The sequence below is a fragment of the Rhinatrema bivittatum genome, unplaced genomic scaffold, assembly GCF_901001135.1.
Source record: "Rhinatrema bivittatum unplaced genomic scaffold, aRhiBiv1.1, whole genome shotgun sequence".
Lineage (NCBI taxonomy): Eukaryota > Metazoa > Chordata > Amphibia > Gymnophiona > Rhinatrematidae > Rhinatrema > Rhinatrema bivittatum.
Genome location: NW_021820693.1, coordinates 57,887 through 71,272, shown reverse-complemented (window position 1 = coordinate 71,272; position 13,386 = coordinate 57,887). Strand labels below are relative to the sequence as shown.

Sequence of the window (13,386 nt, the reverse complement as noted above, 5' to 3'; positions counted from 1 at the left end):
GTTGTGGCACAGTGGGCCAGTTTGGTGGTGGGAACTGTTAGCAGACCAGTGTTCTTGGATCGGAGGTCTCTTTGAGAGTTGTACGGGTGGAGGCGTTTTAGCCATTCGATCTTTTTATTGTTGATGGTCTCATGCATAAGGGTTAGGGCTTTGTATTGTATTTTGTGGCTTATGGGTAGCCAGTGGAGGTCTTTAAGAATGGGTGTGATGTGGGTGGATTGTTTGTTGTTTGTGAGAGATCTGGCTGCTGCATTTTGCAGTAGTTGAAGAGGTTTAAGGGAGGATGCAGGGAGCCCGAGGAGGAGGGAGTGTGTTTTGTAAATGTAGAGTAGCGTTCTGTTATTTGTCCAGCTTGGAGAATAAGAGCGATTGCAGTACTGTCCAATAGTCATGGTTGAAGAGGAGGGGTTTGAGTTTTCTGAGGACTTGTAGTTTGATGTAGCCCTCTTTTATTGTTGCATTGATGTGTCTTTTTAGGTTTTCGGAGTCTAGTGTGATTCTTAGGTCTTTTACTGCGGATGTGAATTGACTGTTTGGTTGTGTGATCGAGAGGTCTTGGATATTCTTTGTGGAGGGTTTGTTTGTTATGTGTAGTATTTCGGTTTTCGTGTGGTTGAGTGTGAGCGATATCTGAGTAAGGAGGTTTTTTATTTGGGAAGAATAAGACTCCCATTGTAGTAGGGTGTTTTGGATGTTTTCTTTCATGGGGAGTAGGATTTGGACGTTATCTACATAGGCGTAGTAGGAGAAGAGTTTGCAGAGGGGGAGCATGTATATATTGAACAGAATGGAGGAGAGTGATGATCCTTGTGGTACGCCATGTGAGAGGAGGGATTGTCTTGATTCACTGGTATTTAGTCTTACTTTGTAAGTTCTGTTTGATAGGTATGAGCCGAACCATTTTATGGTGGTGTCACCTAATCAAATCTCCCTTATCCGGGCTAGTAAGATGTCGTGGTTGATGGTATCGAAGGTGGCAGAAATGTCCAGTAGTATGAGGGGCGCTGTTCGCCGCGCATGAGTGTGGACGTGTGACGACTCCGCTCCGTGCTCCCTCCCGCCCGGAGACCTATTATTCTGTTGATTTCGGCTCCCAAACCCGGCGATTTTCTTCATAAAAGTGAGTGTGACACCCCAGGATTTCAGGCGCGATGGCCCACAAACGCAAAACCACAGACTTAAAGCAGTTTTCATATGAGAAGCTGTCGGGCGATGCAGGGCAAGATGGTGGCGAGGCCGCGAGCCGCGCGATTCGGGGGAGGCGACGGAGCAGCTTGCAGACGCAGGTCCGGCGAGTACCCCTGTTGCCCCATCCGAGATACTCACTCAATTAGAGGCCAGAAACTGGTTTTTGGAGATCCGGGCCGACTTAAAACAGCACAGCGATGCCTTAATGACGTCTATGGCCGACCTGAAGAATGATCTGGCTGCCTTGGGGAACAGGGTGTATGAAGCAGAAAACAGGCTGGACGGCCACGGGGAATCTATCAACTCCCTTATCTCTCAGCAAGCCATTTGCTCCTCAGATTTGTTTACTCTGCAAAATAAGGTAGAGGATCTTGAAAATTGAAGCCGGCGTAACAACTTGCGCATTCGGGGCTTGCCAGAACTCCCGGAGTATGCGGAGGCAGCGGAGACGGCGGCAAAAATTTGCACCTTTATTCTCCAGCAAGCGCCAGAGGGGGGAGGCGCGGGATACCACCAATGGCACTGATATACAATTTGAGAGGGCACACAGAGCATTGGGGCCCAGGTCTGATCAGAGGCCCAGGGATATTGTGCTGTGCTTTACTAGCTTCCCTCTTAAGGATAAGCTATACAATATTGCCCGGAACCTCAAAGAACTTAAATGGCAAAACCATCAAATTTCCATTTATCAGGATCTGTCGCCAGTCACCCTGAAGAAAAGATTCGAACTGTGGGACGTCACGGCGCAGCTGCATGAGCAGAACATTCGCTATCGATGGACCTACCCTTTTGGGCTCTCCTTTCAGGTCCAGGGTGTGGGGTATAAGATTACATCTTTGGACGAGGCACCGGGAGTTTTTTCCAAAGCCCAGCTGCCAGTTCGCTTTCAACTGCCAACAGCACAGAAGCCCTCGATAAGAAGAGATGAGGCACCCAGATGGCAACGAGCGGAGAAAGGAGGAAAGCGTCTGCGTAGACAGCCTGGAGTACGCAGCACCGCCGCTTCGGACAAGGAATTACTTTTTTACTTCACTCGGTTCAACAGGATGTACTGATTCTTTAAAACAGCGGCAGTGCGGCTATCACTTATTTAGCCGTGCTATCTGGTTGGAATAGACTCCTGTGCGGTACCAGGGGTCCGGTTATTCTCACGCTTATGGAACGTGAACTGTTTTTCTGCTGAGTTTTGTTGCATATAGGTTCTCTAATGTGTTACTGCTTTACAAATGTTCATGGTTCGCTATAGCGGGGGGGAGGGGAAGTTGTAGGGGGGGGGGGGCCGTTACCGTGCGCACTACAACAGACCTCCAGAGGTGGAGTATCCCTCCATGAGGGAGTGGGATACTATAGAATTCAAAAGGGGTTACACTGGTAGTTGTAGGATACTGGTTGAGGCGGGTATTGTTATATGTATTGGAGGATGCGGGTGTTGGCCTGGGATCGAGGATTACAGCAGCGGGTTGGTAGCCAGCGGTGCCGCTCCTTGGTTCTTGGTGCGGGGGGGAGGTGGTGTGGGACTATGATAGTTAGTCATGGCGACCAAGATTTTCTCTCTTAATGTGAAGGGGATCAATACTCCGCGCAAGCGCACCCTATTACAAAGGGAGTTATCCAGACAGGGGGCGGGCATTGTTTTCATACAGGAAACGCAGGTTCGGAAACATCACCAACGGTTATTGCACTTTCGCAGTATCCCACGGCCCACTGGGCAGCCAGTACCAAAACCTCAAAATATGCCGGGGTGGGTATACTCTTTGCCTCCACTTTCGCTCATGAGGAGTTGTTTCATGTTTGTGATCCCCTGGGGCGCTATGTGCTGGTTAGGATCTGAGTGGGCAAACAGGTCTTTACTCTGGTTAATGTGTATTTCCCTACTGCTAACAAAACGCATTTTATTCGGGAGTTAAGGGGCATGTTGACGCAGCATGTAGAAGGGGAACTTATTCTTGGGGGAGACTTTAATTTTGTGCAGGTCCCTTCGCTCGACTCCAGCTCTGGGAAAGTTGCGGATCCCCAAACTAGAAACCTGTGGAATGCAATTTTGGAGGACTGGAGTCTGGCGGACGTTTGGAGGGCTAGATACCCGAAATCTAGGGCCTATACATTTTATTCCCATGTTCATGGCACATATACAAGAATAGATTGCTTTTTTATGTCTAGGTCCTTATTGAACTCAGTTACCCGAACCGATATTGATAATATTACCTGGTCTGACCACGCTCCTATTTGGATGATGTGTCACTTTAGGGACTTGAATAGGGGGTTTCGCCCATGGCGTCTTAATGACTGTCTGCTTAAGGACGCACCCTTTATAGAGCAGCTGGGAAAAACGATGAAAGATTACTTCCTCACTAATCAAACTGAAGGTATGTCCCCAATGGTAGTCTGGGAGTGCTCCAAGACGGTGATCAGGGGAGAGTGTATAGCGCGGGCTGCTTTCTGTAATCGGGAAAGGGAGAGCCAGCGTCGCGCTTGGCTAGCGGAGCTGACTAATTTGACCCAGGTTCATAGCCGTACACAATCTGGAGCTATTTATCAGCGCATATTGCTCCTTAAAGACAAATTGCGAGCCATGGAGGATACGGCTATTAGCCACCACTTAATGCTTCTTAAGCAACAATTCTATGAAGGTGGGAATAAGGTCAGAAAGTATTTGGCCAGACAGTTAAAAGCGGCCCAAACTAGAACGCTCATCTCCAAGATCCAGAATACCCAAGGTGAGGTGATCACTGTGTCGGAGGACATTAGAAAGGCCTTTACTGATTTTTACGCCACCCTGTACACCCAGGCTTCCCATATACAGGAGGCGGAAATAGAGCAGTACTTAAGCTCGGTTCAATTGCCTGTACTTAGTGAGCGATGGCAATCTCTATTAGATAAATCCATAGAGGTCGACGAAGTGTTGGCGGCCATTAAGCAACTCAAGCCTGGTAAGGCGCCTGGATTGGATGGCTTCACGGGAGCTTATTATCGCAAGTTTGCCTCCCAAATAGCCGGCCCACTCACCAAAGCTTTTAATTCCCTCCTTACAGGACGAACCCTTACGAGTGACTCCAACACCGCTGGGATTTCTGTTTTAGCTAAACCGGGAAGGGATCCCGTTAAATGTAGCTCCTATCGCCCTATTTCATTAATCAACATTGATTTGAAAATCTTGGCCAGGGTACTGGCGGCCCGACTTAATGGGGTTCTACCCGAACTGATTCATAATGACCAGGTGGGTTTTGTCCCCGGGCGATTAGCAGCCGATAATGTGCGACGGATTGTTAACATAGTTGATTTGGTTCACCAACAAGGAATCCCAGCTGTACTTTTAGCTCTTGACGCAGATAAAGCATTCGACCTTGTCCACTGGGATTTTTTGTTCAAAGTCCTGGGTAAAAATGGGTTTTGGGGATGCTTTTACGGGGTGGATACGGAAACTATATGAGCGCCCCATGGCTCGGGTAAAGGTTAATGGCGGATATGGTCCCCTCTTCGACATACAGAGAGGAACGCGTCAGGGATGCCCTCTTTCTCCACTGCTTTTCGCACTGTTCTTGGAACCATTTGCCACTAGGGTTCGTGAGGCGGGGACTATTCAAGGGATCTGGGGCGGCGAGGTCCACTCAAAAATTTCTCTCTTCGCAGACGACGTTATATTGACGTTATCTAATCCTGAAGCCTCTTTACAAGGGGTAATGGCTGAATTGCACAGCTTTTCGGCCGTTTCAGGTATGCGTATCAATTATGATAAGTCGGAGATACTTAACTTGACTCTGCCGGCTGCTGTAGCACTAGCCCTCAAGCCCAGATTTCCCTTTTTATGGGCTCCCTCCTTTCTGAAATATCTAGGGGTTAAAATTGATTTGATATTTGTATCGAGAATGTCGGTATATAAAAATGCTAAATAAATAAATAAATAAATAAAATTGGATCCCATGTTAGCCAACTGTATACCCTAAATTATTGCCCTTTGGTGACTAACATAAAGGAGAATTTGAGACGTTGGGATCGCCAGGTATTTTCGTGGGTGGGTCGCCTGGCTATTATCAAAATGAACGTTTTACCACGATTCTTATATTTTTTTTACCACTATTCCCATTTGTCTCCCCGCTCTCTTGCTTAAACAATGGCAGCAATTACTGTGTGGATTCATTTGGAGGAGACGCCCGCCTAGGGTGGCGAGGTCTATTCTTTATATGCCTAAGAATAGGGGAGGTCTACATTTGCCTAATTTATTGTGGTACTATTATGCAGCTCAGCTGAGGGCTCTGGTGGCTCTTCATGGATCCCGGGATATCCCCCAGTGGGTGAGGTTTGAACAAGGGTTGGTGGGGACCTTTCCTCTTCAGGCACTCCCTTGGCAGCCCAGGGCCACGTGGGGTGAGTTTGGTTATTATCCCTTCGCCCTGCGAACCACGATGCGCATATGGCATCGTTGGCAAAAGGATTTAGTGGGCCCTGAAATGTATTCTTTATTAACCCACTTATTCACAAACACTGTAGTGCCATGAACTGAACGACCTCTGGGTCTTAAAGATTGGCAAAGGTCAGGGGTCCTATGTATGGGTCATGTGATACAGCAGGGTACGCTGCTATCTAGAATACAACTTAATGATTTACACCCAGGTATCACTTTGGATTTTTTATTATACGCCAGGGTAGCCTCCTTCATACATGCCGGAATGCGGCGTGGCACCTTGCGGACCACAAACACTCTATTCGCGACACTATGTTAACACGCTTCGTTTATGAAGGAGATCATATCCAAAATGTATGCTATGTTCAACAATAAATCGCTGGTAACTCATAAATATAAAGTACTATGGGATCTAGATTTCCCGGGTTCCCTAGATGAGCATGACTGGGACTCCATTTATTCTGTTGCTGGCAAATGTTCCATTTCTGCGGGTTTACAAGAGAATTAATATAAAATGCTTTATAGGTGGCATTACACCCCTATCGCATTACATAGGTTCTACCCCCATATTCCTGATTGCTGCTGGCGACACTGTGGGGCCCAGGGTACATACCTACATCTGTGGTGGTCTTGTCCCACCATTCAGAGCTACTGGCAGGAGGTGATCCAGTGGTTATCTAAGTTACTTCATGTCACCTGTGTGGTGCAGCCCTGGCATGTTCTCTTGGGTGTGCCTATGAAAGAACATACTCCCACACACCAGAAATTGCTTTTGCAATCCTTTATTGCTGCGCGCACAGAACTGGCTCTACATTGGAAACAGGTTAAGATTCCATCGCTTGCCGCGGTGCAACATCGTCTATTTTCTTTATACCAATTGGGCAGACTCACTGCCGTTCATCGGAACCGTCTCTCCTCCTTTCAAGCTGTCTGGAGCCCATATCAAAAATGGCTAGATGATTCCATTTCCACGTCGGATTCGTAGTACTAGAGGAGTCATGCTAATAATAATGATGGTGGTTCTAGTCCGCATTTTACCAGTATCACTTTACTGTTTATTTTGCATCTCACAACCCAGTGTGGGGAGGGGAGGGGGGTGGGGGATGGGAGGTTACTAAAGTTCGTTTGCTATTATGTTTATCCTGTAATTTTGGGTTTACACTATGATTCATACATTTAGTGTGCTCTTTCAGGGGCTGCTTCTGTTGGCTATCCTGATCATGTTTGTTATTCCTTATGCTGTCTTCTTTTCTGTTCAGATGGAAGCCTGATGTTAGCTTGCTGTTAGCTATTTCTTACATGTTGCTGTGTATCTTATTGTGATCTGCAAACCAAATAAAAAACAGATTAAACAAAAAAAAAAAAGAAATGTCCAGTAGTATCAGAAGGTAGGATTGACCGGCATCTAGTCCTCTGAGTGCTGTGTCTGCAAGGGATAGTAGGAGTGTCTCAGTGCTGAGTGACTTCCTGAAGCCATGTTGAGTGGGGTATAGTATTTTATGGGTTTCCAGGTGTTCGGAGAGTTGATGGTTTACAAGTTTTTCCATGATCTTCGCTATGAAAGACAGATTTGAAATGGGTCTTTAGTTTGCTGGGTCAGAGGGGTCCAGTTGAGGTTTTTTTTTAGTATGGGTTTGATTACGACACATTTCAGGGCTTCAGGGAAGATGCCTTGTTTAAGGGTTTTGACTGGGATAGGGTCAAGGGGGTGGGTGGCTGGGTTTATTTTTTGTATGATTTTTTGAACTTCAGTTGAGGCGATGAGCTCGAAATTGGTCCATGTGGGGGCTGTTGTGGCCAGAGGGTTTAGCATTTCCTTGCTTACTTGGGGGGTTGATGCTATTAATTTTGTGATTTTATCAGTGAAGAACTGGGCAAGTTCTTCACATGCCTTAGGGGGGCTCTCTGTTATAGGTGGGTTGTGGCTTGGTTGCGTCAGTCTGGAGACAAAGTCAAATAGGGCTCTGGGGTTAAATTGGTGATCGTGGATTTCCTTTGTGTAGTATTCTCATTTGGCTTTGTCTGTGTCTGCTTTGTAAATGTAGAGTTGCGTTCTGTTATTTGTCCAGATGGAGTGGGGTTGGGTGTCTTCTCCATTTTTTCTCTGCTTGTCTGAGTAGTCGCTTGGTGTTTTTAAGTTCTGGTTTGTACCATGGTGTTTTGTGGGGGTTATCAGTATTGATTTCTTTAGTGATGATTGGGCATTTGGATTTTGCAACTTTGGAGTTGATGTTGAGCCATGAGTTGATGGCAGTGTTTGCGTCGTTGAGGTCTAGGGATTTTAAGACATTGGGGAGGGCTTCTGTTAGGTCTTCGCTGGAGCATGGTTTAGGGAATGTGATGTATTTTTTGGTGTTATTGGTTTCTATGTGGTTGGTTTTCAGTCGGAGGGTGGTCTGAGTTTGTGATGAGAGAGGATAGATTGAGATCCAGGCATTTCAGCAGGGAGTTTCAGCGGGGAGATTTGAAGGTTTTTTGCTTTAAAGAGGCCTATTTCCAGAGGAGATAGAAGTTGATGAGGTGGTATATGAGCTTGAATTTTTTTTAAGGCCAGGAGGAGTAGGCTGCCTCTTTTTTTTTGGTCTAGGCAGTGAGAAGATATTGTATGTTCAATGAGGAAATTGGTTTATTAGTGCTTTGTCTGAGTTTTTGAGCTAGGACTTGGTGATGCAGAGGATGTCTGGGCAGTTGTCCATTAGGAAGTCATGTAGAATGGGAATTTTCTTGGAGACGGACTGAGCGTTTATCAGAAAAAGTGTTAGGATTGAGAGAGCTGCCATGTGAATGTTTGGGTTTGTGGGGATGGCTGTGAGGCGTCGTGGACATTGAGGTGGGTTGTATTTCTTATGTGTGATGGAGTTGCAGAATGGTGGAGGCAGTTTGTAGTAGGTATTCATGGAGGGAGGAGGTGAGGGGTTGGCGTATGATTATTTTGTGGTTGTTGTGGTCCCAATGATATTCTCAGAGTGGTGGAGGGTTTAGCTAGGAGGGTTGGGTGGATGATTCTGAAGGGGGGAATTCGCTGTGGGTAGGAGTTACCTGGGGATATTTAAGCACCTCCATCAGCCTATGCAAACTGACTTGATAACGAGTTGCTTCGCCTCACTGGTGCTTGTTCCTGTTTCTCTCCAGACCCATGGTTCCAGCCTTGGATCTCCACCTGTGGATTTGGACTCTAGCTCGGGTACCCGCTCCTCGGGGGCCTGCTTGCGCTTTCCTCAAGAGACCTGGTCTCTAGGCTTCCCTGCTCCTCAGGGTATCCCCTGTGCTCCTCACCAGAGATCCTGCAGACTTGCTCCTCCAGGTTGCCTCAGCACTGCCTATTAGAGATCCCATTTCTGCGCTTCCCCGTTCCTTGGGGCACTCTCTACCTTACCACACTGGGGATTTTGACTCTATGCCTCCCCACTCCTCGGGGCAGTCTCTACACCTTGGCACCAGTGGCTTACTCTATGCTTCCCTGCTACTCGGGGCAGCCTACGTCACTACATCAGAGACTTGACTCTGCGCTTCACCACTCCTCGGGGCAGCCCCTACATCATCACACCAGAGACTCTGTTGCTACACTGTCCTGCCCCTCGGGACAGTCTCTGCATCACTCCTTTAGAGATCCAGTCTCTGCGCTCCCCGGGTCATGCCTAGCGCACCTCTGTCTCAGAAGTTCCTTTTCTGGTACCTTGTACCTTCAGTCCTGCCTAGTACTATGACTCCCTGGACTGTGCCTCTTCGTCCCGCTCCTCAGGACGCCTCACAGTACTTCTCAGCGCAGGTATCTGCGATCACGTGGCAGTGACGCAAGATGTTCTCACTCTACTGAACTACAATCATGTCCCCTGCTGCAGCTGACCTCGTCTCCTGATGGTGAGGCCCTGTGGGGCTCCTCCCTTCAGGTAGCATCAACCCTCACCTCGGGCCAAGGGTCCACAAAACCCACAAATCCTAATACTTAAATCTGTCCCTGAAGGGAGGGGCATAATGCAGACAGGAAGGGCTGCCAGCAAGCAAAAGCTTTACATAATAATATGGCAGTGCTGAAGCGGGGGCTCAAGAGCAGCAGTCCAAGAGCCAGAATGTGTGTGGGAGAGAGAGAGAGAGAAAGAGAATTGTATATGTGTCAGAGAGAAAGACACTAGCACACATACTTTGTGTCTGAGGGAGAAAGACATCCCCGCACCCCCCATATACACAAACACTCTCTCTCACTCTGACACAAAGACACACTCACACCCTGAGTGAGGGTATGTGTGTCTGTGTCAAAGTGAAAGACACACACACACACACACACACACTATCTCTCAGACAAAGTGGGTGTCTGTATCTGAGAGGCCATGTGTGAATGTGTCTGGCAATGGCTGGCAGTATGGTTGTCTCATTACTTGGCAATTGGTTCAAGAGCTGATTAGTTGGCAAGAGATTTTAACACTAGACCAGGAATCTAGAAATGTAACAAAGCTTGTGGTGGACCCAGTTTATTGCATGGATGGAAGGGGGACTGCAGGTCACATAATGTACCTCTTAACGGTCAGCTTGGCTTACCTTTTAGAAACTGCTCAAACATGCATTACATACGAAGGACTCAGATAAATACCCTGTGAATTGATTTTGAAAAAAATATCCAGGGTTATTTTCCTGCAATCCACCCCTGGATGTGCAGCTCATGCATAGGTGTGGATAAAAAAAAAAAATCACTCAGAGTCCTCATTTTCCACCTAATATGTCTTGAAAATATGGAATCCATTACTCAAAAAAACATATAATGGGTAACTTTTGTTAACCTACATATTCAGAAGGATAAATGTCCTATTGAATATCCCTCAATAACATTATCCAGCTACCTTTAGCAGAATAACTTTAAACCTAACTGGCCATCTTTTGAATATCACTGGTTAGGTTTAAAGCTTTCTGGCTAGAGCCAGATAACTTTAGACTTAACAGACTGTATTCAAAAGAATGTAGTTAGTTAAGCACCTACATATTAGTATGGGTATAGTAAAAGAAGTTAAATAAATAAATAAATATTAAAAAAAAAAAGTCTGACCCCACAGCCAAGGTTCTTCTCTCCCCCCCTAGTGAATTGCAAAATGAGCCTGGTAAGCCCATGACCCTCATTCCCAAGCTCTTCCTAAAGATAAACCAAAATGATGGGTCAAAGGCCTGAGGAGGCAGGCTCCAGGTGATGCTAAGATTTAAGCATGGAAAGAGATCCTTCTCCTCAAACCTCCCAAACTGACCTCATCATTGCCTTCATGATTTTCGCCTCAAAAATGCAAAGGCCACAGGGCTGTGGCACAATTATACTGCTCCTAGCAGTCTCAGCTGTTGCCCTAGACCTACAGCAATGCCGGTAGATTCGGTTACAAGGCAACCCCTGATGATCCCGGGAATGGTATACTTGTATGCATTTTTGAGATGGTAGACATACAGGCAATGAGGAGGCTGACTTGGGGTATGAGAGACGGCGGTCCCCCTTCCATGCTTAAATCTTGGCATTGCTGAGAGAGAGAGAGAGGAAGAAGCTGACCCGCCTTCTAAAACTCGGCATTTAGCTTGATAACTTGTGAGCTACCTGGCTACATACCTTTGAATATTGCCCTTATGTGGTAGATAGAACATCAAATCAAAAAGTTAATATTGGGACCCAGCCAGTTCTACTTAGCAGACGAATACAAGTCTGATGTTACCTGAACAGAAGTTAAGCTGAGATTCTTCAGTAAATCAGGAAAGGAGCTGATGAAATTCTGCAGCCACTGCAAACTTTGATTCCGATCTGCCGGTGCGTCTTCTCTTAAATAGTAAATTAATCTGAGGGCTTTGGCCTCCTGCACTTTGTCTGGGGGACTCAGCCTGACGCCTCCTAGATAGGGGTCCAGGAAAATGGACCGCCTCCCGTCCCTGTACACGGGGTAGGTGAGATTGAGGCTGTCTATGCGGGACGCCGAGTTGCCCAGGAGCTCCAGCAGGGGGTTGCTGGGGGCGCAGTGGGACGCCTCGGTGCGGGCGCACAACTCGCTGAAATTCAGGCCCCAGACGCTCACGCGCCGCACGGCGCTGTCCAGCTCCAGCACCTCCTGCAGGGCCGCCGGGCTCAGGATGTCCTCCGTGCGGGACACGGCGATGAGGGCGGCGTAGGTGCCCTGCGTGTAGAGCCGCTGGGCGGAGAACCGCGCCGAGTCGTCGGTGGGGAAGAGCCTCTCGATCACGGCCCTCTCGGTTTTGGCCGGACCCCCCAGCGGCGTGAACTGCCCCTCGATGTCGTTGGCCCGCACCTGGGGCAGACGGTAAAAGCCGACGCCCATCACCGCCGAGATCAGCAGCGGCAGCAGCAGGAAGCAGTAGGGGTAGGAGGCGACCAGCGCTCCCAGGCGGCGGTAGGTGCGGGAGAGCGGCCGCTCCAGGCAATCCGTGCGGCACTCGGCCATCGGCAGAGAGAGGAAGGCTGAACGCTATGGACTCAGCTCCAGCCACCCGCTAAACACACAGGCACTAAACCAAAAATTAGAAAAGTTAGGGGTGGCGTTAGGATTCTGGTTTTCCCGTCGAGAGCAGGGCTGTCCGATGAGGCCCGGGAGGCGGAGCCTATTTTGAAGACCCGGGGAGGGGCGGGGGCGGCCGAAGGCTGCCCCGCCCCCTTAAAGTAAGAGGGAAAGGAGAAAAAAGAAACAGAAAAAAATCAATTCCCTGGCGCCCCCTAGGAAGGGCACGCAGGGACAGACAGTATTATAAACAAGGGGGGGTTTCAAACTAAAGGCTACAGGTTTCCTTGTGGCTTCAGCCTTGCCTCCGAGCCCGGTGTGGTTCTGGGGAGAGGCGCTGGTACGTCACCAGGGGCGCTAACCCGTGCTGCATCCTTACCTGGAAAAGGGGTTTGGCCATCAACCACCCTGCACTGGTGTGCTCCTCGGCCAACAGCCACCTGCAAACCTCACGGCAGTGAGAGGAGGGGAGGGGCAGGGGGGGCCCGACAACCTCGGGGTAGGGGGCCCACAATGTCCGCCAACTGGGCGGGGGATGGGGCAGGGAAAAAAAAGGGGGGGGGGGGTCACTGGCCAAAAAGGGGAAGGGATCCCTACTGGGACCGGGAGGGGGAAGGGCCCCCTCACCCCCTTCGCTTTGATCCTTAGCGGGGGGTGAGGGGAGGGAGGGAAAGGGACACCCAAAAAGTGCACAAACTAAAACATAACTCGAACACAAAGAACTCAAATCTTAAGGATTAACTCAAAAAGGGGAGGGAGGGGAGGGGAGCAGAGCACCCTGTCCCCTGCCCACCGGTGGGTAAACTCTTCCACCTGCCCGGTGGACAGCGCGCAGAAGTGCTTTGCTATCAGCCGAGGGACCGCCCCTCGGCCAACATCCCCTGTCGTGACCGCCAGACTGAGGATCTGGCGACGGACAGGAGAAAGTTGACCAAGGCGTCCCTCTGGCGCAGAGGCCCCCTCCTCAGTGCGCGCCCGTAGATGAGGTGGTGCGGGGGTGAAATGTAATCAGCCCAAAAATAAACCTTTTAAAAAGGACAGGAAGGGGGTGAGCCTGGGACATTGAAGCCCCAGGTGGAAGGCATCCTCCTCCTGCCCGCAGCCGAATAGGCAGGAGGGGTCTTCCCGGAAAACCCGCGCCTTGAACCCGGTGGCCACGGCGCCATGCACCAGCCTCCAGGAGCGGTCCCCTTCATAGCTGGGGATCATCTCTGAATAGAAGGATCCCCAGCGGGGCCCGCTCCCGTCCCCGCCCCTCGGCCCCAACACCTCCCGCCAGGGTGTGTCGGGCCTCGGAGCGAGGGCAAGGCAGTGCACGGTATA

At 49.1% G+C, this 13,386-nt stretch overlaps 1 protein-coding gene across 1 annotated transcript in view; it reads right to left on the bottom strand.

The window, feature by feature from the left end:
- LOC115081956 (patched domain-containing protein 3-like) overlaps positions 1–12,178 on the bottom strand; it is a 157,158-nt gene extending 144,980 nt beyond the window's left edge. Inside the window, exon 1 of the mRNA XM_029586196.1 lies at positions 11,272–12,178. Coding sequence (XP_029442056.1) covers positions 11,272–12,009 — 738 coding nt within the window. The 5' untranslated portion in view covers positions 12,010–12,178. The remainder of the gene's footprint in view (positions 1–11,271) is intronic.
- Between the last annotated feature and the right edge of the window lie 1,208 nt (positions 12,179–13,386).